Source organism: Protobothrops mucrosquamatus, unplaced genomic scaffold, assembly GCF_001527695.2.
Source record: "Protobothrops mucrosquamatus isolate PMUCROS unplaced genomic scaffold, P.Mucros_1.0 scaffold_304, whole genome shotgun sequence".
In the NCBI taxonomy this organism is placed as follows: domain Eukaryota; kingdom Metazoa; phylum Chordata; class Lepidosauria; order Squamata; family Viperidae; genus Protobothrops; species Protobothrops mucrosquamatus.
The window spans coordinates 62,733-89,622 of NW_015386380.1; the positions used below are offsets into that span (position 1 = coordinate 62,733).

At 36.1% G+C, this 26,890-nt stretch overlaps 1 protein-coding gene across 1 annotated transcript in view; it reads left to right on the plus strand.

The window, feature by feature from the left end:
• FIG4 (FIG4 phosphoinositide 5-phosphatase) overlaps nucleotides 1-26,890 on the plus strand; it is an 81,504-nt gene that overhangs the window by 41,564 nt on the left and 13,050 nt on the right. Inside the window, exons 11-20 of the mRNA XM_015832109.1 lie at nucleotides 4,873-5,006; nucleotides 6,516-6,632; nucleotides 11,601-11,646; nucleotides 12,330-12,478; nucleotides 13,584-13,750; nucleotides 14,768-14,906; nucleotides 18,119-18,177; nucleotides 19,662-19,809; nucleotides 20,554-20,637; nucleotides 25,820-26,018. Coding sequence (XP_015687595.1) covers nucleotides 4,873-5,006; nucleotides 6,516-6,632; nucleotides 11,601-11,646; nucleotides 12,330-12,478; nucleotides 13,584-13,750; nucleotides 14,768-14,906; nucleotides 18,119-18,177; nucleotides 19,662-19,809; nucleotides 20,554-20,637; nucleotides 25,820-26,018 — 1,242 coding nt within the window. The remainder of the gene's footprint in view (nucleotides 1-4,872; nucleotides 5,007-6,515; nucleotides 6,633-11,600; nucleotides 11,647-12,329; nucleotides 12,479-13,583; nucleotides 13,751-14,767; nucleotides 14,907-18,118; nucleotides 18,178-19,661; nucleotides 19,810-20,553; nucleotides 20,638-25,819; nucleotides 26,019-26,890) is intronic.

Below are 26,890 nucleotides of genomic sequence, written 5' to 3' on the forward strand. Positions count from 1 at the left end.
ATTATTATTATTATTATTATTATTATTATTATTATTATTATTATTATTGTTCACCCTTTCGTTGCTTCCTGATCTTTGAATATATTCTTTTCCCCTTACCTGCTGCCTAACCTTCCCAGTCTCAATGATAGGAAGGATGAATTTGTGGTGAAAACTCTTGGGTCCTTGAGATTGGAGTGCCAGACTGGAATATCTGGTTCATTGGAAGATATAAACAGAGGCACAGACTCTGGGAAGCAGCAACGGTTATCCAGGCATGGTGCCTTCTTCAACAGTTCCATTTGCCATATCCACAGAATCTAAAATCTCCTAACTGGCCTTGCAGTGTTGCCTTATCACTTACTAAGTCTTGTTCTGTCAATGGACATAACTACAGTCATTCAAGGATACAAGAGATACTTTAATAATAATAATAATAATAGTAAAGTTGGAAGGGATCTTGGAGGTCATCTAGTCCAACCCCCTGCTCAGGCAGGAAACCCTATACCATTTCGGACAAATGGCTGTCCAGTCTCTTCTTAAAAACCTCCAGTGTTGGAGCATTCACCGCTTCTGGAGGCAGTTCTGTTCCACTGGTTAAAGGCAGGTTGTTCCACTGGCTAACTTTACTGTAGAAAAATTAATAAAGTCACTACAAAAGAATCCAAGCTACTGCAACTGCATCTCGGATATAGGTGCTATTGTTGTGAAATCAAACTTTATATTCTTATGCCTTTATTTCCTGCCATGCAGTGCAGTTATTTTCAAATCTGTCTCTTTTGGGCGCAGGGGATAATTTCCCATCTGACTTGCTTTGTTAACACACTACCACACAGCAGTTGATCCACTTATTGTAATAATCCTGTTGATGTCAGCCAAATGTGACAATAATAGGACAAAACCAAGCCATACGAAGTATTGTTCCAATTCCTGAATTGTATTCCCAAGAACAAGGTGATTGAAACCAACCCATATTCTCTGAGGTGTCCAATGTCCACAAAGCCATTTTTTGTTGTTGTGTTAGCCTCATTTTAAGTTCATAGAAGTTTTATATTGTTTAAATTGATCTCTCTTGGTTTACTAGGACAGAAACATTCAAGATCATTATTCCATAGTTTTTCTCTTACTGTGGATAGACTGCATATGCACACTGAGTAGCACAAGGTGATCTGCATGTGCTTCTCTCTGGATCCCATTGTCAGAAAAGAAGGAGGCTTAGAATGGGGGAGGTAGCAGCATTCTGAGCAACTACCCAACTATTTCTCCCACTGGTTGCATTGGGGGCAATCTTTCCTTTTCCTGTCATGTTTTACTTTGCAGCCTTGTCCTGATTTGGTCCATTCTTAACTCACTTTTCCAATTTCTTCCCTCAGTCCAAAGTTAGTCCTATTTGGGCTCAGCTGCAAAATCATCTATAATAGATGTTTGAATTAGCTTTTTGAGCATTAACATGCTAATGGATGAACAAAGTTCTGAATTTCCATTACAAAGTTTCCTTTTGTATAGCTGTGAGCATTTTAGTAGAGACAGAATTCTGTGTGAGAATTGCAGGATGAATATAGAAAAATGAAACGGGGGGGGGGGGGGAGGAGAAAGAATGAAGTCGATTTGAATCTAAAGCATTCTCAACATTTTTGAACTCCCTTGTTTAATCATAAAAGTTTTGTGTTGTAAAGAAGGCCAGTACGAAATTTCGAAGAAAGGTTTGCTTTGATTTAGTCTTTGAAATGCTCCTTGAATGAAACTCCACTAAATGTTACTGCAGCAGTGATTCTGCACTGTGTTAACATAGCCATTTTGTTGGCATTCAGTAAATGTCTATACACACATGTGTGCATAGAACAGTGGTTCCCAACCTTTTCTATACCCTGCACCCCTAGAATGCTTCTGATATATTCTCACACCCCTTACCAAAGTTCAAAATAACAGCAACGAATTATGCACATACATTATAATTTTGAAAACCCAAGTTTTCGCACCCCCTGGAATATCTTTTCGTACCCCCAGGGGGGTGCAAGCATCCCTGGTTGGGACCCCCTGGTATAGAAGCTATATCTATTAAAGCAAAGAGGAATGGACTGCCTCCATTAATTGGAAGTCATGAGGAAGAGATCCTGGTTCACTATGTTGGGGAGGGGCACTCAGAAGGGCAGAACTGAGCAGATCAAAGAGGTACCACTTCATATAACTCTAACCTAACTCATAGCATTTCTGTTGTTAAAGTGTACAAAACAGATAACAATGTATTTTTCTTTATTATCTGTGTAACAAATGGCAGATTAACTGAGGGTAAGAAGGAAGGTTGGCAGTTTGAGACCCAAGCACCATGTGATGGGGTGAGCTCCCGTTCTTGCCTCAGCTTCTGTCAACCTAGAAGTTCAAAAGCATGCAAATGCAAGTAGATAAATAGGTACCACTTCAGTGGGAAGGTAACTGCATTCCATGCATCTCAATGTATAGTCATGCCAGCCACAGGACCACAGAAGCATCTTCAGACAACTCTAGCTCCCTTGGTAGGAGAGGGAGATGAGCAGTACCCCCTAGAGCAGGGGTAGGCAACCTTGGCTCTTTTATGACTCGTGGACTTCAACTCCCAGAATTCCTGAGCCAGCATGGCTGGCTCGGGAATTCTGGGAGTTGAAGTCCACGAGTCATAAAAGAGCCAAGGTTGCCTACCCCTGCCCTAGAGCAATGATGGCGAACCTTTTAGAGACTGAGTGCCCAAACTGCAACCCAAAACCCACTTATGTATCATTGGATGCCGGGTGGGCGTGGCCTATTGGGTGAGTGTGGCCTATTGGGTGGGTGTGGCCCATTGGGTGGGCATGGCTGCGGTAACGGCAGACTGGGTGGGACTAAAAAGTTCAATCAATCAATTCCAACTTTGCGAGATCTTTTTTTTCCCGCGAGAAGTTGAAATTGATTGATTGGTTGAACCTTTTTTTTTTTTGCACACGGCCGCAGAAGCCTAAAGCGAAAAGGTTTTATAAAACGCAGCTGAAGGCCTAGGACTGGGGCAACGGTGCATGTGCCCACAGAGAGGGCTCTGCCTGCCACCTGTGGCACACGTGCCATAGGTTTGCCACCATGGCCCTAGAGTTTGACATGACTGGACAGGAGAAACCTTTTTTTTTTTTTTTAAGAAGGTTTAGCTTATTGAATCAGGCTTTCTTAGCAACAACAAAATGATGCTACAATTATTAAAGCTAAGGGAGGATGCTGTTCCTTTGAGACAACAAAGAATTAACCATTCAGTTAAACAGAACTAAAGTAGCATTTGTTCAAGTATAGTGCCAGTGTGCCTGTTTTGTAAGTTAAATACTTTTTTAAAAAAATTAAAAGGTAAATGAACAATTGCAGTAGGTAAAAAAATAAAGGAAAACATGCTTCACGTAGCCTGTGGGCAAAAACTAGCCTAGTATCCTCTGGCACGTTAAAGGTGGAACGGAAGTGCTGGCAGAAGAAGTGGGGAAAAGATAGTGGCTAGAACTCCATGCTCTTTCTAGCCATGATTGGATCAACTGGAAGAAAAGAAGCTGTTGATTTGCTGAGGAAGTAGCAGTCCAGGATGAAATACTGGGCAATACCAGCCACAAGAAGAGTCATGGTACCAGGCACTATAGCAAAACAGAGCTGGGGATGTCTAGCAAGTGAGTCTCCTGGAGGGACTTTAGACAGCTTAAGACAGAAAACAGCTTTAATATATACATAGGGATGCATTTATGGTGGAGTGGGAGTGGGTGGAGATTTATCCATTTCATCACTCAAAATATTATAGATGGCCTATACCAGTGATGAGGAAAGTGCCGGTATAAAGCACAGATCTGGCCCTAGTTCTTAGTATTTTGAGGGCACTTTACTCCTGTTCCACATTGTCAGCCTATGAATGTATCTCTGTGTTTCTGAAAATGTGCAAACTGAGACTTTGTGAATCAATCAGCCAAAATGTAAACAGATTCCTCTCCCCCCTTCACACACGCCCCCGGCCAATTTGGAGATAACAGTTTCCAGAAGCTGAGCTGGAGGCTGTTGTAAACAAATATTAGACACAGTTAGTAACAGAATGGTGTTGGCTGTTAAATTTTTAGATTTAATTACAGCTGCCATGTGTATCTAAGCTCACGTGACTCTGCCAGGTGAATCATTGCATGCTGTTATTCCCAGGGCTTCTGGGGTATGGCTGAAAATGTGCTTCTCTGGAGATGCTCAGTACTAGAAAACCCCATTAACACTTTCTTGTCATTTATGTGTGGGGAGAAGAGGATATTATCCTAGACATCTGAGCCAATCTTGAATCACTTGCCTAATCAGATGTGGAGCCTGTGTAGTTTTACTTAGACACATAATTTCAGATAAATGTTTTTTAAACAGTGATTTGCTATTTAGTATGATGTGAAAATAGGAAATAGTAAAGAGCTTTTTCTGTTATTTGCATATTTATCGTTCTGTCATTCTGTGTTTCCAGTTAGGTAAGGAAATATCTCTAAAATTACCCAATGGAGTCACAGATTATGTAGCACAATACAAAAACGGAAACCAAAGGCAATTACTAGAGACAAAAATAACCCATAGCGTAATAGAACTTCTGTGCTCCCAACTGAGTATGCTGTTATGTGGTGTACCGTATGGTATGCCCTGTTTGGGCGGATATATCTGATACGAAGGTGCACTTTTTAAAGTTGTTGTTAGTTCTGTGTCACTATAGATTTCTGAAAGAGTGCCCTGACTAACGATTGGCCACATTTTGAAACTGCAAAAATTGTTTGTATCCTTCAGTGCTTCGTTGTATTTACTAATACATATAGTTTGCTCTAGCAGAGTTTTTTTTTCCTCCCTAAGAGTCTAAATCATTTAACGTATATATGCCATTTCAGCTAATGCTTTCTTTTTAAGGAACGTGAAAAAAAAAAACATGAAAGGATACTAAGCGAAGCGCTTGTTGCTGCTGTAACTTACCTCAATCAGTTTTTACCTCCTGAACATGCTATTGTATACATTCCTTGGGATATGGCCAAATATACAAAGAGGTACGCATGGTTGTGAGTATGTTTATAGAACATGTGAACAAGTCTTGCTTACCCACATATGCAGCCCTTGTCTTTAGCAAAATGTAATAGGTACTTATACTAACTGTAGTACAAATATGTAAATTTAAAAAAACGTTGTCTAACTTTATATAATGGTATAAGGAAAGGTCTTAGTAGACAAGGGGAAGAACCACAGCCAAGGGAACAGTCAGACAAGAGGCAGCTTAGCCAAAAAAAGGAATGTGGATGTGGTAAACCTCTCAGAAGGGACCTTCCCTCGTTTCTTCGACTGTAAAGGCAATAGGCAGAAATATGCTTTGAGACTTGCAAGATTCTATTATTAACCTTATAGTAAAATAGAATTAGCCCATTTGGTCATGTTTCCTGTCTGGATCACCTCATTAACCTGATTCCTTAATACTGCCATAATTTAACAGATGTTGAGGAGTGCAACTGAAAAAAAAAGTTCTTCCAGCTTTGGAACATACAAAAGAACACCAGCAGTGAACTGCTGATCTAACCCCTGCCTCTCTAGTCCAGCAGTTCTTCTTACAATGGCCAATCAACTGGACAAGGAAACCTACTAGTGTCCCAGCAGATGTCCTTCAGATGCAGTCCCACTGCCATCAGTAGCCCTCGATCCCCAGAACTTGCATCAGTTGAGCCAAGCTGTTTTTGAAACAGCCAAACTGTTAGCCCATATCACACCTAGCAGTAGCAGATTCCAAAGCTGAATTATGCATTATGCAAAAAACTATTTGGTTCATCTGCCCTTTTTCAGTTCATTCAATTTCATTGGATGAACTCTGATTTCAGTATTTTGGGAAGGAAAAAATAGTGTGTCTTTGTCCATTTTATCCATAACCATGCACAATTTTGTACTCCTCAATTGTGTCCCCTCTCATTCGTCTCACCAAAAAAAGCCCCAAATGGAAGCTACTCCAGCCCTTCGATCATCTTAGTTGCCCTCCTCTGTATCTTCTCTAGCTCCACTGTATCCAGAATTGCACACCTTGTTCCAAATGCAGTCACATCACTGATTTATATAAGGGCATTATGATATTGGCACCTCTATTTTCAGTACTGTTTCTTATTATTGGCAATGTGCTATTGATCTTTTTTATGTGGATGCACACTATGCTGATACCTGCATTGAATGGTTTACCCGTTCAATGCTTTATAAAAGGTCTGAAAAAAAGCATTTTAAAGGCCTTTAAAAAACTTATGAGATTAGGATCTAAACATAGAAACCTATAAAACCACATCAGTTTTATTTAGAGGGATCCAGATGGTTTTTAACCTCTTATGACTCTTTCCAGACCAGTTTATGACATTTATTTTTACCATCGTTCATTTCATGTATGATAGGACTCTAGGTGAACTTCTGCATTTACACTAACAGTGCTTGTAAATCAGACAATAAAACAAAGTTATTTTACATGTGATTCAATAAAGATATTTTCAACAAAAGGGAAAAAAAATACAGTTTTTACTTTTATTCCCACCTAGCAAACTGTGCAATGTCCTTGATCGACTGAATGTGATTGCTGAAAACGTGGTGAAGAAAACTGGTTTCTTTGTAAATCGATCTGATTCTTTCTGCAATGTTTTGCGACCAGATGAAAAGTATGTATTAGAATGGCCAGAGTGCTAGATATCATTTGTAATTGCTCTTTAAATACACTTGTAAAAATCTCCATTGTCTAGTACATTAATATCCAGACATGCCTCGAATGCAAAATTATGGTCCATGTGTTTTCATACCAATTAGAGATGACTTGTAACTTTATTCAACACATATCAGTGTTATATGCAATGGTGAGTAAATGTACTATGAGTTTTAATTCTCAAAATAGTGTACAATCTGAATAAAAAACAAGACATATCAATATATTGAAGCATAGTCAAAATTATTACAGTTGGTTGCACAATCAGCCAGATGTTTAACTGCATTTTTATCCACGTATCAAATTTTCCCCAAAGACCTGGGATTGGCAGGTACTGTTGTTTAATGGTGTTAAAGGTATTATCACAAAGTGTAAGCTGTTGCAAGTAAAACTGCTGTTTGCAATTGACAATTTTTGTCAATGCCAATAGTGTTTAAACAATGTTTTGGAATTGCATCTGCCTACTACTACTTGTATTATCTTTGCTTTTCTTTGCCTTAGTCATTCTACTTCTATTTGCAGATCTTTATAATTTTTCTCCAATTCTTTCCCTTCTATTCTGCTGACACTAGGTATTGCAACATCCACCATCCAAACTTATTTGTTTTTCTTATCAACAATTGTTAGGTCTGAAGTATTATGTGGTAGGTGCTTATCTATTTGAAGAGTACTTTAGCTTCTTCATTTTTTTATTACTTTCTTCATTGTATGGTCCCACCAGTTCTTGCTTGCAGGCAAACAGTACTTCTTGCAGATGTTACAGTGCAACATCGTTACTACTTTGTCACTTTGTTGCTTGTAGTCAGTCTGTGTAATCTTCTTGCAGCAGCTAACTAGGTGGTGCACCGTTTCTTTGACTTCTTGCAAAGGTGGCATTTACTGTCTGTTGCTGTCTTCTCAATTCTGGCTTTGTATGTATTTGTTCTTATGCAGCCAGAATTAGCCCCTCTGTCTCTTTCTTCAGTTTTCTAGCTCTTAGCCATTGCCAGTTTTGTTGTTATCTGCTTTGTCTTATTATTTTTTTTTTAATGTAGTGACATGTAATACTTTGACTTGCCATGTCTTTTTTCTATTCTTTATTTGGTCTTTCTTGTGAGCCAGCTTGGTCTCTATGTCATGCTCCAAAAACTAAGAAAGTTATGTTGAGGTTCTTCTAAGCAATTTTCTTTGTTGTTCCTCAGGTATAGACAGAAATCTTGCTAACCTGAAGCAGACCACTAGCATCATTAAACATACACTCTGAGAACTAGGGAGGAGCTGTCTTAACTCTCTTCCTCCCACATAAACTTATTTTGCTCCTCTAGAATATACTCCCTCCCTCCTGACAATCTGCATTACATTTCACCACACTCCAGTACTTAGTAAGCCTTTATGGTGTGTTAGCTTCAGTGCATCTTCAGATATTTTTCTAATGGCCTTTTTTCTTCTTCAATTGTCTTGTGTACTTGCAACATTCCTCACCCACTGATTTTTCTTAGTAAGTGGAATCTGCCAACATCACTGCATGGATGAAGGGCATGATTCATAGTCATTATTTTTCTCGGCTTCCTCTCCAGGGCTTTTAGTTCTGCTTGAGTCCAGCCCACTATTCCAGCTGTGTATCTAATGACTGGGATTGCCTAGTTGTTAATTGCCTTAATGGTATTTCCTCCAGAGAATTTGGACCTTTGAAATCTTTTTCACTCTCATGATATATTCACTTCTAACCTTATTCTTGACTTCAGCGTGCTTGATGTTTTCAGCCTGAAGAATGCCTAGTTATATATAGTGATCTTCTTCATCCAGACTCTTGATGTTATTTTTATAGGGCACCTTGATTCCTTCAGTTTACACTGTTTTTCCTCTGTTGATAGTGAGGGTGGCACATTTGTCCAGTTCAAACTCCATTGCAATATCTTGGCTGTTTACCTGGACAATGTTGAGCGATGATTCTGTTTCAGATGGTGTTTTCCCATACAGCTTCAGATAGTCCATGTAAGGGAGGTGGAATAGTCTGGCAGATGTTTTTGATATTGAAAAGCCATGGCCTGATTTGTTTGGTATTGTTGACAGAGGAATCAGTGCAATGACAAACAATATGATGATGGTATTATTATTTACATTTATATGCTGCCTAACTCCGATGACTCTGGGTGATTACAGATGAAATGTTAAAAACAAGAAAAAATGCAGTGATAGAGAAAAAGGCTGAAGATGTTAAGGATGACAGAAAAAACCCAGACATAAACAAAAAGAAACAAATCCATACAATCCAAAGGGAATTTTAGTCACCCTCATCAAAGGGTTGGGTAAAGAAACTGGTTTTCAAGGCTCTTTGAAACACTAGCAGGATGGAGGACAGCCAGATCTCCACAGCAATCTCATTCCAGAATCAATCTTAGAGCCAAATTTTAATTCAGAGTTTTATATGAAATGTTTACTCGCCCTACTCCTAACTGATAGAAACCTATTCATTTAATTGAACATATGTGACTCTGAACTGGTCTACTTTAGAAAACGAATGTTGACAAGGCAGACAAAAATAGTAAGAGAGTACATGCCTTTTTTCATAGTTGAATAGCAATTAAAAGAGTTGAAATCCAAATTCAGCTAGACGACACCAGACTGGAGAAGGTACTGTATGTCTTACCCATAGAATACAATGTTATGGACCTGAACACTAGTATGTTTTTGGTCATCTCTTTTTTTTAAATTGGTTCAGAGTACTATATATTGTTCATTATAAATGCAGCAGACATTGTAGGAAGCAAAATAATTTTTTTTAAAATGTATATATCAAAAGGACTATTGATTCTTCATTACAATTCATGAATTAATTTGGGTATGTTACACAGTTATTGATCAATTGCATAGAATTCCTTAATACTGCTAATGTATCTTCATGCATTATTCAATAGCGAGTAAGCCATTAATATTAAAGAATAATATTTAATATTAACAGTCACTTCACTTATTAAGGGATGTATTATGAGACACTCTTGGGAACAATTTATCTTAAGGTTTGCGCTTTCTATTCCCTGCCAAACTTACAGCTAGCTTCATCTACATGTTAATGCCATTTCCCAGTAACTACGCAAAAAGTGTTTTCTCTAGATGGAAGCATGATAAGAAGTCTCAGCTCTTGGAGTTTCAAAAAAAGAAAAAAACCCACCCTTTTAATAATAGAATCAGTATTTCAGAATTCCCATCCTTTATATTCTTTGTGAGAGGATATGTCTGTGATTCCTTTTCCAAGAGCTCAATGGTAGGACCAGGTCATGGAAAGGGTTTTCTATGTGAGGTTGCCCCAACCCTATGGATAATAATAATAATAATAATAATAATAATAATAATAATAATAATAATAATAATAATAATAATAATAATAATAATAATAACAACAACAACAACAACAACAACAACAACAACAACAACAACAATAGTAAAGTTGGAAGGGACCTTGGAGGTCATCTAGTCCAACCCCCTTCTCAGGCAGGAAACCCTATACCATTTCGGACAAATGGCTGTCCAGTCTCTTCTTAAAAACTTCCAGTGTTGGAGCATTCACCACTTCTGGAGGCAGGTTGTTCCACTGGTTAATTGTTCTAACTGTCAGGAAGTTTCTCCTTAGTTCTAGGTTGCTTCTCTCCTTGATTACTTTCCACCCGTTCTCTTCAAATTAGTACCCCTTCAATATCATTTCAGAGAGTTGAAGACTATCCTCTCGTGCTGGATTTATGGATTATGTGTGGTTATAAAGAATGATTCTACACTCTGTGCCCAATCATTGTTTGTACTGAATCTGTATTTGTTTTTTATAGTTTTTACATGTTCTTCATTGCGCAGTGAATTAGCTAATAACTCTTGGTTTTCCAACAGCCCAATATTTAAATAGAATCATAGTATATTCATGAACCTTTGTATATTTTGAAAATTAGAATCTACTAGAGCCAGAGAAGAATGCCTGCAATTTAAGGAAAGGAATGCTAAATAAAGAAATCATAACAGTGTGGCTGGATTGAATGAGGAAGTAAAGCTTAAAGATTTTAAGTATTTTTTAAATTACAAAACATAAGAAGAGCACTAAGATGAATAGCAATAATAAAATTAAAGCAAAAATGAAAAATAAATTTTAACAAAATAAAAAACAGGCAAACTTGTAGTTAGTTATTGGTTCACAAAAATATAATACAATATTATAATCAGATAAAAAATAGTATTGTAAAATGTCATAAAATCTATGCCAACAAAGAATGTGTTATTTCAGTGTCTGGTTAGTAGAAAATACAGACTTTTTCAGGACTGAAAAGTTCCTTATTTCCAAAGGCCACTCGTTAATGTTTGAAATAATGTCACATTTCACATTTCACAGAGAAAATCTGATGCTCATGATATGATAGACATGGGAGCTTGCAGAGTCCCCTGAAGTGGGCGGGGCAAATCTTTTGCCCCGTTTTGTATGAGGGATTAAAGAACAAAATATGTGTCTTAAATCTTGCAAAAGTGCATATTATCTCTTAACACGCAAACTTAGTCCAGTTTTTCTCATTTTGAATCTAGTCAGGGATAGCTTGGCTCCTTAAATATCCCCATTCCCAAAGAATTCCCCCAAATTTTATCTCTTCCTACCTGTTGACATAGTACCGTTAGTTACTCTGCTGTACAAGGAGTAATACTTCCTTTGTAAGAATGCCTTCTTAAAATTCAGGTAATTTTATTATAGGTGTTATATAGCTTTTATTGGAGTTTTGTTTACTTTCCTAAAGTGTGAACAAGATTTTTACATATAGAAAACTGTAGGTATGCTTTTGTTTTGTTTCATTTTCTTTGTTTGTTTTTCTGATTTATATTTTACTTTTTATGATAAAACAATACATAATATTAAAAAAAATATTTTTACATATAGAAAACTCTTATGTTATAAAGCACTTATATTTCTATACTACAGATGGAGTGAACTAGGAGGATTTGTAGTTCCAAATGGCCGTTTACAGGTAAATGAAACGAACTTTTTAAAATTGTTGCCACAGTACTGTAGATCAGTATTCTCCGATAGGTAAGCTTTATTTATCACTAGGGAAAGCGGGCTTTTGAAGAATGATTGTGAATTTACATAAAAGTGATGCTTCTAATTTATATTCATAAAAGCATTTTAAAAATGCTACACTCTGAGTAGAAATACAGCACATCTCATAACAAAAATATTTGATCATCTGCTCAGTGTTAAGGAATTTGGAAACCTGAGAAAAAAGTATGAAAAATCTTACTTGATTACAGCCAATACAGTTAATCTTGAATCAGAAAAAGGAAGTCCAGTACATCCATACACACAACTTTCCTCCCATGAACAGATAGATGCTCATTCTTTTCATACAGAAGTGCATTGGCTGCAATACATTTCAATAAACAAAATCGTGAAAACTCTACAAGTTTTCTCTGTATCCAAATTGTTTATTTTATTCATTTAATTTATAGGTTGCCTTTATTATTATTTTTATTATTATTTTTGCACTTGGGAAAATCTGCACCAATAGACAAATGTGCAGCCTTGACGATTATGTTCTCTGGATTGAGAGCAAAAAAACCAACAACAACCCTATCCTGGAGGAGATGTTGGCATTTCCCGGTGTGTTTTGAGCTAATTACAGACATTGCATTTATGAAAATGATTTTTCAGACAGGAGTTCTTCGAACCAATTGTGTGGACTGCTTAGATCGCACGAATACAGCCCAATTTATGGTTGGAAAGTGTGCTTTAGCCTACCAACTCTATTCCTTGGGATTGATTGACAAACCCAATCTTCTATTTGACACAGATGCTGTTAGGTAAGATTTTCCTTCTGAAAGATTTAGTAAATACAGCCATTTGTTTTACACTACTAATTCTTTTCTAAACCTCTGTTTCTGCACACCATGTCACATTAACTTGAATATTTTAGCATATTTAAATGGAGATTCGTTTATCTGACAGCTGAAAAATCTTTTTCTGTTCCCGAAGCACGGATGGATAGATGGATTTATTTATTGATTGTGGAAACAGCTTTGCTGCTCCAATCTAATTGAAGCAGCTTTTGTACAGTACCAGTTGACTTTAAATTGGCATTTCATCTTTCGCAAATCTTTTTGGTAAAAATTAAAGTAAGCTTTGTGAAATTGGACAGGTTCTTCAGTTCCTATGAGGTTGAGTGACAAATGATAATGGATATTGATTATGAGAAAGATTAAAATGCCAATTGATGATTACTCTTTTTAGTAGAGGAAAAAAATAATAAAAAATAAAAAAAATCTGTTTGCAACAAGCTTCCCTAATTTAATACCTAAGAAGAATATTTTTATGTTTGGCTTTTAATGCTTTCCTCTATGCTCTGTTTTTGGGAAATGCTTACAGATTCAAAGCTCAGCTGCCCATATGGATCAGGGGAAATTGAGATAGTAAAGTGTGTTTTTACAAAGCTTGTTTTTGGGAAATGCTTACAGATTCAAAGCTCAGCTACCCATATGGATCAGGGGAAATTGAGATAGTAAAGTGTGTTTTTACAAAGCTTCTGTTATAGTGATGTCCATGAAGAGCTCTGTGTCCATTTTAGCTAGGATTTCAGTCAAGCTAGATACATCTTATCAATGTTTTGTTTTAACTGATAATTGCTGAGCAGGAACAACAGACAAAGCAAATGTCTGTGTGGGAGCTTTGCTATTGGCCATATGAGGTCAATATCAATTATTCTTGCTTTGCTTTGAGTCATGATTTTAAATCTGTACTGCCTGGATATAATGGAAGTTTTTAGCTTGCATTGTATCTAAGATAGTAATAAAATCCTAAAGTTATTGCATGTCAATATATTTCTGCCTGCTCAAGAAATAGCTAATGGTTTCTCATTTGTATCTGTTCCACTAGATGCAATTCTAAACTATGTTGTTCCTCCTGCTTTAGATTATTTGAAGAATTATATGAAGATCATGGGGATACATTGTCACTCCAGTATGGTGGCTCTCAACTGGTTCATAGAGTAAAAACTTACAGAAAAATAGCACCCTGGACCCAGCATTCTAAAGATATTATGCAAACTCTTTCAAGATATTATAGCAATGCTTTTTCAGGTATTGAATTGCATTCTGGTTTTGAAGATTTTTTCATATCACTTAGGAGGCACTTTAGAGGTATTTTTTCTAATTAATAATAATTAATAGCAGTCAGGTTTGACAGAGAATATTGTTTTGATTAAAAAGAGCTTTATCAAATAAAAGCAGTATGGATATGTCTAGGTAGCCACAATAAATTTTGTTTTATGAAAACAAACGTATTCTCAAGTGGAGATAAGTTATTGTACATATGTACAATTGTATAATAAGTTTAGGGTGTATCCAAATTTAATGTTCCATGTATTACTGTGCTGGAAATTGATTTACACAGAATAGCCAAGGTTATAATACTCTTGCTACACATAAACTGTGAGCTGTTGAATAGACTCTTTGCATGATTCCTATTTTGCTAAAGAAAAGTATATTAGTTAATGAAGGGATCATTTTTAAAGTATAATAGGGAAGCATTAAAGGAATAACCCAGCTTCCAAGTTTAATGTGAAGGAAATACATTGGAGAATAAGTTCTCTAGAAGATAAATCTGTAATAAAACTGAGACTGAAAGAAAATAAAATTGATTTTAAAGGGAAAGGAAAATGGAACTTGTTGTGTTAGGCAACATGGAATGGCATATTAAAAAAAATATGGAAAGGCTGTAGGAATCACACAGATATATATTCCATATGCATGGAAATTGCCACTGTATTGTGTTCTCTTGTAAGGAGAATACTGGGCTATGTGTGAACTTATCCAAAGTGATTGGCTGCTGCAGACAGGAAGAAATGCCCAAAATATAATGATGGCTTTTCAGTGTGCTTTTGCAAATATGTTGAGAAATAATTTGAAACAAAAATTCTGTTTGCAGCTGTAGACCTGGGTTTCCTATAATGTTAATCTTCTGTCATTCTAACTCTACTTCCGTCTTTCCCCATTCCGATTTTAAGCTTTCTGGCAGTAGAACTAATGATAAATTTTGAGAGAATATATATATATATATATATTTTTTAAAAAAATCCCTTTCCTTGTATCTTTTAGATGCTGACCGGCAAGATTCTATTAACTTGTTTCTAGGAGTATTTCAGCCTGAAGAAGGGAAGTCTCATCTCTGGGAACTTCCTACTGATTTTTATTTGCATCAAAAGGATACAATGAATCTTCTCCAGACAAGGCGAAGGTATTTCATTTCAATATTCCTTAAGCACAGAAAATCAGTTCCATTCCATTTTTTTCTGCCTTCATCCTATGATTTAGTGGGTTATAGGGAGCTTCAAGAGAAAGAGCATAGGGTTTTTCTGCCACTTTTACTGACAGAAACCTGTGCAAGAGTTTTTATTTTATTTATTTATTTTATTAATAAATTTTACTTTTTTGAAACTCTTTCCATTCATAGAGTTATCTATCTATCTGTCTGTCTGTCTGTCTGTCTGTCTGTCTGTCTGTCTGTCTGTCTGTCTGTCTGTCTGTCTGTCTATCTATCTATCTATCTATCTATCTATCTATCTATCTATCTATCTATCAAATTTATGCAGTTCTGCCTTGTTCTATCTCAAACAAATGTATTAGGCATGATTTTTCCTACTGTTATCAGCAATCTCTTTCTGCTCTATCTATATAATTGATATAAGTAATGTTTAAATATATCACAGTGAAAGGAATTGGCAAGGGATCCCTCAAAGAACTTTTTCAGAACTAAAGTGTTCAACTTCTTTATAAATAACTGGACTTAGTGGCATGGAGGCACATTGTCTGGTGACAGTTAATTTAGGGTGCTAAAAACAAAGATTTCCAAAATTGTATCTCCAAACTAAATAAAGATTGAAATGAAAAACTGTGTTCGAGTAGAATTTATTGTCATACACTGGGACAAAAATATAGCTTAGAATTGGAAAACATGCTAATACTTACTGTATATCAAACTCATTAGGAGTATTGAGCAGCTGTACTATGAGGAAAAGTTTCAACATTTGTAGAGAGAGAAAAAATGATGTGAAATTCAGAATACAGAAGAGAAAAGTATGATAAATTAGAAAATCATAGGCAGTATGAAAGATAATTTTAAAAGAACTAGATAAATTTATAGATGATATGACAGTGAATGGCTACCACTCAAATGCTCAGTACTGCTTATAGGATTAAATACAGTATGCACTTGAATATTACTTATTGTAGAACAACATGAGTAAGGGTTATTGCATTTATGTTCTGCGTGTAAGGTTCCCAAAAATATCCCATTGGACACTATCGAAAGCAATATTAGTTGCATAAGTTGTATTATCATGATACAGTTACAATATGAAGATAGTTTATACTGTAAACTATAGATCTAGTATTTTAGTGTCAGTTTAGTTGATTGCCTTGAGATATGATTCAGAATTACAGACTTGATCTCAATTTGTACAGTCAGAGTGACCATGATGGAGAAAGCAGCTAGAACTTATTCTTTGATTATATTGGTTTGTAAAATGTGCTGTCTTTGTAGATAATGGCTTTTTGATGACTAAGGATAAGATTATTATCCATAGCAATATGAGGAGAGAAATGTTTAGTCACCTTCAGAGATTTCATCATGCCACTCAGAGAACAAAAAACAAGAACATGGCTGATGGCCAAAATGACACACATACAGAAATTGAACAGTGTAAGGATTTGTCAAGAGTAGAAGACAAAGAAGCTTTTGCACTGGTGGGAAATACCTACTATTTTTAATGATAGCAGATACATTAATTTGCTTCTAATATATTGCTTTACAAGGGTTCAAAAGGTTTTTCACAATAGTTATATATGCCAGATATGGTACTCTACAACTACTTGTATATGATCATTTCCATTTGCTAGCAGAAAAATGAAACTTTTTGCAGGATTTGGGGGAGTAAAATTAATCCTAGGTCACTGGTCTGAACAATCCAAACAACTCAATTAACACTAAAACAGCAAGAGAAAATGTCTGATTAATTTTATTAGATTTTCAGAATACCCAGTTGATTGGCTTGGAATATTTCCCAGCAAAGTTATTTGTAGGCCCTCTGTTAAAGACACCCTTCCATCTTAATATATCTTCAAATAATCCCAAAGGTGCTTTTTTTTTTTCAAACGATAACTGGACTTTCTTTCACTTCTCATCCAAGAAGCTTCTTCAGTTTTCATAATCTCTTCAAATGTTGTTCATAGTATGTTTAGGTATGCGTCATGTATGTGTTTCACTTTAAGAGCGGGCAACTACATTTCATTTTCGATATGTGCCGTTGTGTTCACAGTAAAAAAATGACAATAAAGGTTATCTTATCTTATCTTATAACTTTTCAGGCTAAGATTTTCTCTTATGAGACCTGTGGAGTGAGAAAGCATACTGTAACAGTTCGCTAAGTTATGATGAATTTTTAAATCATGAGATTCCATGTGTATGGCAACAGCATAAGGTTGGCAGTCGGAAAGGACAACAGTACCATATCCAGAGCTATGGTTTTACTTTGTTGACATATTAATAGATAAAAGATACTGATGCAAAAGAAGATATTTGAAAGAGAATGAAATAACCTCAAGCTCTAAACAGAGAGGTTATGAATGATTAGTAGGGTTTGAATGTCAGATATAGCAAACTAGTCTAGCATAGTAGTGTCTTCAACAATTGGTTCTATTTCACAAATGGCAGAAACTGAAAAAGATGGAGGTTGGGACAAGTTCATCAATGCTAAGTTAACACATTTGGAAGGAACTGTCCAGGCACTATAGCTCTGCAACAGCCAAAAGTTAAACATATGTTATCCTGTTATTCAGAATAAAGATAGTTTAAACTTTTACAAATACTTTGAAAATCATTTAATAATCAATGCAAATATATAGTTTCTAATATAAATGAGCAATGTTGTAATTGTTTTATGTCACATTTTATAATGGAAGGGGAAGATATATATTTCTGCTACTTTAAGACTAATTACCTATAATTGAAAGTTGGATTATACATAGATGGTTTCTTAAGGATGTTACGTTGTTCTACTTTAGTAGGCTGTTCTGTTAAGAAGGATACACATTCTTGACTGAAGTAAGGAATGTATTATATGTAAAAGATGGGTGTTAAGATAGACAATTATTTAACCTCAACCTCACAGCTAATTTCTCATTTATTTTTATAATAATATTAATTTGCTGCATAATATAATAAAGAATTTATAATCTAAAATTTGGATAATATAGCATGTGTAATTTCATTTACATATATTTGGGCTTAGCAGCTGTAGAGCATGAGGAATAGAGTGAGAGTTTGGGTAGAGGGCTCCAAGATCAGCAAGATGAGAAGCATCATGTGCCAAGAGGCAATTGCAAATATAACATACGTGAAGGATGGATGGATGTTTTTTTCATTGTATGTTTTTGTTTTTTTGCTTAAAGCTACACTTTTTGGTGGACTCCTGGTGTTTTAAAGTATTTGCCACTGCCTTTCGATGAAGGTAAATTATATTTGTATAATAACGAACACTATATAACCGGTATAATATGCAACATAAAGTGGGCATAATAAAAATATTCCCTAACATAATGGTGAATTAAGCTTGAGTATTGTTAATGAGGCATCTCTTTATGTAGATATATGAAATATGGATTTAGCAGTATATAATTCTCGGATTATCTCTCTCATCCATCTTAATATATTAAGTTTTCCCCATTTTTCAATTTCATGCATTAATATAACTGTCAAAAAGGATAAGTATCAAAAAATTGAAAAAGGGGCAGATAATTAAAACAAGATACCAGCAAATAGCCTGAATCTGCCAGGACAGAGTCTGGAAGACCAGGGGTCAGAATGAACTAAGACTTAAAACAAACATCAAAAATAACCCCAATTTTTTTTCTTTCAATATGGAGCAAAAAAAAAAATATCAAAGAAACTAATGGAAGAAGATGATGATAAGATGATGGACATCAGGGAGAAAGCACAACTAATTAATTCCTTCTTTGTGTCTGTTTTCACGCAAAAGGGAAAATAGTCCAACCTATCAAAAACAGCACTGTGAGAGACAGAACAGGTCAAAATAGGGAAGGATCTGCACAAAGATCACAGAATGTGATAGTACCACTTTATATTGCACTTGTGAGGCCACATTTGGAACACTGCATCTAATTCTGGTCACCATGATGCAAAAAAAGCCCCTGGAAAGAGTGTAGAGAAGAGCAGCAAAGATGATAAGGGGTCTCGAGGCCAAATCATATGATAAATAACTAAGGGAACTAGGTACATTTAGCCTAACAAAGAAAAGGCTTAGGTGAGATCTGATAGCAGTCTTCCAATACTTGAAGCTGTCACAGGGAACAGGGGGTCATAGCTCTGAGGGTAGGACAAGAAACAATGGGTGGAAGATCATCAAAGGGAAATGAGGAGGAATTTCCTGACAGTAAGAATAATCAATGGAACAGTTCCCTCCTGGGGTTTTGGATGCTCCTTCACTGGAGGTTTTCAAGACGTTTGGACAACCATTTGTCCAGAATGGTATAAAGATGCCTGCTTTGTGCAGGGGGTCGGCCTAGAAGACCTCAAAAGGTCCCTTCTAGCCCTATGACTCTAGATGGACATAACTAGCTATAGAGGACTGTTCTGTGTAGGAATGGTCCTTCAGGCCAAAAACCCAATTTGTTTTTGTAATATATGTACTGTCACTTATCTAAAGTCACTAACAGAACTTGGTACCAGAAATTGGCTGAGAAAAATGGAGAGGGAGTTATTTGCTACTATTTTTAAAAAGAGAAGGGGGAGAGAGATTATACATTTTAACCTGGAAAATGTACACTTCTCAATATGCCAGTAATAAAAATATTCATAAAATGACAAAACGCAACATTTAAGTGTTTGGATTTAATGCATCCACAAATCTACAAGTTAATGCAAGCTGCATTTTTCCTTTTCACTTAGAACTATATATGCATTTACTTGTTTTAGTGACATGTGCTGAAAACCAGAGGAAGCTAATAGTGAAGAGATTTCATAGATTTGATGAAGAGATTGACATTCATAATGATTTTTTTCGACCGTATGAACTCAGCAGTTTTGATGAAATCTTTTGCTTGGCAATGACAAATTCAATGCGGTATGTTTGTTTCATTTTTAATGATGTTGCATTTTGAACTTGCTTTTTTATTCCAAACTCTTATTCAATTTTCCTTAAAAAGTGTATAGTAGAAAATATACCTTAAGATAGTAGCAGCAATGGACTGTTAGAAATTACATACTATTTCTCTTTTAATTCAATAAATGATGTGCTAAAATTCCATAGAATTCTGTACTGTCGGTTTCCAGTTTCAAAAGAAACTTAATTCTGTCCAGTTTCCATCACAGTGCATTTATAAACCAACCTAGTTTTACAGGAATCCACTAACATAAGATGTTCTGAAATATTTGCATTTTGCTGTTAAGTGTGTGGGATAGGTTGGCTGTGTGAATCAGTTATCAAAAAGTGAATTTGAAATGATTTTGATTATTTAACAAGAGGAATATAATTTAATACATGCAAAAAACAGTGCTGTTGGAAATGCCCAATCCAGCCAGTAATACAAATAAATCACATCCTAACTTGAATGTAAAAAAGAACTTCCCTATATATTACATATACATGCTTTGTTTTCATTTGAATTTGTTTTATAGATTTTACTGACAGGACTTAACTATGACAAAGATATTGGGGGGGGCTCTAAATAGTTCAGGAAAAAACATACATTTTTATGGCAATTATGTCTGAAGTTCTCTATTATTCTATAGAAAAATATTACTTCAGAAAAGTAATATAGCTTTTTATTTGATCATTGATTTTTCTTTCTCCTACACATTTCTTCAGAGATTTTATGCCCAAGAATGTTCCCATTGATCCCAGCCCATTTACTGTACGTAAACCAGATGAAACTGGAAAATCTGTTTTGGGGTAAGAAAAGAATCACTGTAAAAGCATACTATTGCTGTATTTATTTAGCTATATTTACATTATCTGCTACTTTCTGATGTTGGATAGAATGCAGTGTGAATTGGACCAATGGCTATTTTTTTTTGTGTTAAAATGATATAAGCAGATTAGGCACAGGGGTGAAATGGATGCACAAGGCTGGAGTTTGAATTTCAGCTTCTAAATCTTGAATAGAATAGAATAGAATAGAATAGAATAGAATAGAATAGAATAGAATAGAATAGAATAGAATAGAATAGAATAGAATAGAATCAGGAAGGGGTCTTGGAGGTCTTCTAGTCCAGCCCCCTGTTCGAGCAGGAGAACCTATAGTAGTTTAATAGATTTACAGTAAACTATATTTCTACCTGCAAAATCCACAAAAGGAGATTGTCATCTGCCTTTGCTTCTGTCAGAGAGATTTATGCTGTTCTTTTTTTCTCTGGACTCCTCTGGAAGCAGGACTCCTACGTAGACCAAACTAAGATAATACCAAGTAGTGGAAGTATAACTAGCTGCCAGAGTGCTAGACACTAATGCATTCAATGCTTTTTCTCCAAATGTAAATGTTCTTTTCTAATGGGGGAGTAAAAAACAAGAATAATCTGACAATTACAGAACTAGTCCAATGTTTTATAGCCATTTGATGCATGAAATTTCATTTTAGTATTTCTACTGTTAAGTCCTTTATAATAAAAGTGATAAGTGTTTTTGCTAATTTACCTACAGTCTACCTTTCTACGTAACAAAGTTGTTTGCTTAGCAACATTTCCGTTATTGGGGCAGAATTCAAATCAAATTTGAGATAAACATCCTTCTTCTGTTTTCTTCTTCGTTTTTTGCATTGGCACTTCACCAGCCAGGTCTTGTCTTAACAAAAAGTCATTCTTGTTTCTTCAATTAAGCTTATCTCCAAGTCTTGCCACACTTCAAGATAGACAGTTACTGACTAAAGAGCTTGGCATTGTAGCAGCTGGTAAAGGAAGAATTATACAGAAATATGTAACATTGCAAGAATTTTTAAAATGGGTTAGATAATTTCCTTTGGGTTCAGAGTATAATTCAACCTTCTGACTCGCTTGTAAGCTGCAGAAGGCCTTCTGGTTGATTGTGATCCACAGACTGCTCATTTTAAAGCAACAGATTTTTTTTTCTCCAGGAAAAAAAATAGAAATGTATTTCTACACATACAAAATAAATAAAATATGTTTATAAAGGTATGTTTAGTTTCTAAAAATAAAAAAGCAGAATCTTATTCAGATAATTATAAATTGACAGTGTTGATCACATTTACTGTACCCCTGATTTTTCTGAATATTTTCCAGGCTTCTGCATTTCTAATGATATACTCCTATTCGCTGATCTGTTCAGCATACAATATGTCTCTCTTTAGTTCTGTGTATTTAAGATCTTATTTTGCTACCAATGTTGCTATGAGGTAAGGGTTCTGTTATATTTTAGAAAAGTAACTCAGTTACTACTATCAGATCCAGTTGAAACAAGGTGAGTAAGAACATTGTGTCCATTTTGATTGATTTTTTATCTATTCCACAATCTGAATTGGAAATGGACTTTTGGTACTTACAATTCAACACATACGAAGGTCTGTAGGTTGAGATAAGTTTATATAGTCTGCATACTTATTGGTTCTATGCTGGATTGCAAGAAAAGACTAGTTTCAAGTGTCTTGCCTTTTGCATAATAAATCTTTTGAGCTATCTTCACCTAATAGGTGGTGTTGAGAAGCATGACTTCTACTGATACGTTTCCCTACTAAAATTTACTGTTGCAACACTGTACTAACATATATCCACCCGTTCCCACAGTGCATTAAGCAGTCTTAAGAATTCATAACAGATCTAAAACTCTACCTAAAAAAATTGCAGAGATAATATTTAGTTAATGGTCTTGTGATAACTGAAGTTACAGAGTTTTCTGTGTTGAGAGATCTCCAAACTCTGATGATTATCCTAGTTTTGCTCAAATATTTTGTAATGTGCCTGATGAAAGAGTTTACTTTTAATATTATGACTATTGAATCAGGACTAACTACTGCTTCATTTGAGTACATCCAGGAATTTTTTCTTAAATTTTTACATTCTGTTCTTATTTTTGTTTTAATGATCCCCCTTTTTTAAAAAAAAGAACATAAGGGTAGTTTCGTTTCTTCATCTCGCTCCTCAGTCTCTAAAAATCCATTTGCTGAAAGCAGCATTCTTATATGTCTTTAAGGAGGGAATTACTATAATTGCATGCAAGTGATCAATAAGATTATCTGTACTGAAAATCTAAAGTCATATTTTGTTCTTAATATATCATGCCTCATAGAGAATAGATCAATTGCATTTTTTTCTCTTGAAATAAGTCAGAGACTTTAAATCATTACTCTTTCAAAAATATCAGTGTCAAAATGTTCTGATCTTGATATGGAGCCATTTAACCACTAGTTTGCAATTTACTGTTTTCTAGGCTGGACTTTTAAGTGATGGCAAATGACTCAGTTCAGCTAACAAAGCCTTTGAAAGTCATCCTTTGCTCTTACCTTTGTTTGTAGAGCTTTACCTGATAATCTAAACATTAAAAGCCATTTTAATTGGGTACTTGTTTCCTAATGTTTTTGCACCTCGGATTAAAACGTGTAGTCAAAATTATAGATGACATTAAGGGCCAAGTGCTCCAGAGGCAGAACAAACTGTAGTTGTAGCTGGAACAGAAAGTCTATCAGAATTTAGCCTCAGAGGATCAAGGACTCTAGCAAGTGAAAAGAATCAAAGCATATTTTATGGAGAAATCCATGAAGCTTCTGTTAAAGAGGCATTATGTGCCATGTCTTACTGCAGCTATAGTGTTCCAGATCTGTTAATCAAGAGGCATATCAGGGATAGTGGTGTCTCTCCCCCCTACTGTTCAAGTTTGAATGGTTTATTTATTTAATCTAGATCTACAATATTACTAACCATCAGTATTTTAGTAGTTTACTAGAAAACCATTGAAATTCAAGACATTGAAAAAGCTCAAATACAAATGTTATATGCCAGCTCTTTGAGGTAGATCAGGTCAGGAAACAGAACTACTATACTATTGTAAAGTGTATTCACATAAACTTAAAGACTTGCAAGAATATCCCTTTTCCACCTCTTAAACCAGAGTCAAAGCAGGATGATTTTGATCTTTCCTCTCCTCTTCTACTTCTTATCTTTTTACTCGTTATCTTATTCTTCCACACCCACAAGCTCTGCAGAAAATGTTGTTCAAAGAAAGAAGAAGCTCAAATCATCTCCAGACAAGCTTGTGACAAAGCTACATTAAGGATCTTTTTTTTTTCTGTTTGATTGAAAAAATTGTATACCACACAAGTCCCAATAAAGTCAGCTTCTAGTAGTTAATAGTGGGAAACACAACAATGCATAATGTATCTATCTTAAATTTTGGGAGAAAAAAAAAACATACTGTCCACCCTTGTGTTCAGCTACAGTTATTTCAACATATATTATTATCTCTCCCTAGTAGCCATAACTGTGAGCTGGATTTTATTCATTCATTTATTCATTCATTCCATTTCTATAGCTGCCCATCTCAACCAATACCTCTGAATGGCTTCCAGTTCCAAAAATATAAAAAAAAGATTAAAGCATTAAATATTTAGAACAGACATGTCAGACACAAGGCCCGGGGGCCAGATGTGGCCCGTGAAGTGGTTTCATGTGGCCCACGAAGCCATCCTGGAAACAGTGAGGGAACAGCCCCCGCTGCCTTGGCCCTGGCCTAGGCCGGCCGGGAGCCAATGTACAATTTTGTGGTGGCCATCTATGCTGAAATGCATTCAGTCTTAGCTCCACAAGACCGTCTGGAACCAGCGAGGAACCAGCCCCTGTCGGCCCCACCCCCTGGGTGCATCCTGGGGAGGTGTCACCCTTTGTGAGGAATGAAGAAATGCACCATCGCCTGGAAGTGGCCAGCAAATGGCCCTCGCCTACTTCACATATCCAGCTTGATGGGCTCTGCCCTGGTCCCACTCCTTTCTGCCAGAGACCCTCAGATCTGTCCCACTCCTGCCCAGGCCCCCCCTTGATGCGAATGATGTAGAGCTGGCCACGCCCACCCAGTAGGCCACACCCACTCCATCCACCAAGTAGGCCGCCCCCACCCGCCCCCCAAGGGTAACCGCAATGCTGATGCGGCCCTCAATGAAATTGAGTTTGACACCCCGGATTTAGAACAATAAAAACATCTAAAATAAATATATGCATATATAATTAATCAGTAAATAGTAGAATAGTAGAAATAATAGTAAAGCCAATAAATGGAGCCCTTAACACATTCAGAGACCTAGGCTTGTGTACAGAGCCAAGTTTATAAAGCCTTACAAAAGACCAGCAGGGTTGGGGCCATTCTAATCTCTGAGGGGAGACTATTCCACAGAGCAGGGCCTTCTCAGGAAAGGCCCATCTTCTGAACCCCACCAGCCGACACTGCAAGATGAAATTGGATATTTTATTACCCTTTGGATCAGTGTTATTAACAATATTCTCATTGTAATAAAATGTATTGGTGAGAGGTTGAGAGCAGTCCCAGGGTTCACATATTCCTTTAGCAGAACCTCCGTTTTAAATAAATGTTTTCCCACAACCATCATTTATATTAATTTGGTTTAACAATTGACATAAACCATACTTCTTTCCTACTTAGGATATCCTCAGGCTCATGTTGCTGTTGTTTAGTTTAGGGAAATAGGACTTCCTGAAGAGAAAAGAAATTGAAAATTTTTACTCCTATCCCCAGTGTGTCAAATGTGTACAGAATCTGGATGACAGTCAGCCCCCCCCCCAAAAAAGCCGTGGGTGAACTGATAAACATGTTTCCAAAGTTTATTAAATGTTAATTGTTAATCACAACAAAAGACAAGCTAAGAAACAAGCTACTGTTAATTTCAGTTCATTAACTATTGAATTTTAATGAAGTTTAAGTGAAATTAAGTCAGATTTTGGTATGGTTCTTGTCCATCTATTATTTTTAAGTGGGTGACTTCTGGCATGTTAATCAACAGTTAAGTGCAGCTTTGACTCTGATGAAATATCAAGAGGGAAAATTAGCATAAAGAAAAGAAGAAGAATTCTTTCCTTCTGGTTCTGTTTCTTGAATTCACAATTCTGTCTTTCCTCAGAAACAAAAGCAACCGAGGAGAAGAAACCGTACTGCAACGTAAAACGGCTGCTAGTGCTCCTCCGCCCCCCAGCGAGGAGGCTGTGTCCAGCAGCTCTGAGGATGATTCTGGAACTGATAAAGAAGAAGAGGGTGCCACCTCTCAGCGTTCAACACCCGTGAAAATATCAGATACTGGAGACAATACCAAAATAACAGAAGTAAGAAATTGGGGTGCCACAAAAACAGGCATGGTTTTATATCTGCTCTTCTGCTTTGTATTCAATATGTACCGAAGGCTTACACATCTGATTTTTCTCTCTCCATTATAGACATTTTTTTTGCTAAGATATAAAGGCAATCACAAGAAGATAAAACCAAAATAAAACCACTGAGGAGGGACCTAGGAAAGCAGATGGAGTACTTAAAAAGCAATTTTAAAAGGGATTGTGCAACTGATTAGATTTCATGCAGAAAATATACCGTGAAGTACTTGATATGTATCAGTGTTTTAAATTAAACTAGGTAATTTAGCCAGGAGTGAAAAATGGGTTAATGGAATATTGGATTAATATAGAAATATAGCTTAATACTACATTTTCAAATAGGAATACTAATTTAGCCAGATGATACCCTTGTGCAGACTGATTCACTACCATTATAATGCTTCAATATCTGGTGATGTTAATGAAGACATGTAAACACAATAAGATGAGGCATCTTGGTAATTTTGTTTCAGCACAATGCAGACATTTAAGATTGTACAAGGAAAAGTTCAGAGCACAACTGTATGGACAATCAAAGATCAAAAAGTGCCTTGTCTTTCAAAACATGATATGCAAGAAGAATTTTATGTTTCTGGACAGATTGGGACTATGAGCCATAGTTGAGACTGTGGGTGGGTGGGGGTGTCTGTGTATCTGGGGATTTACTATCTCTGATCTTGGATGGGGTTGCTCTGCCCTAGATCAGTGGTTCTCAATCTTTTTAATGCCGCGACCCCAACCGGTCGTAAGTCGAGGACTAAACCGGTCGTAAGTCGAGGACTACCCAACCGGTCATAAGTCGAGGACTTTCCCTGCGCTGCGCATGC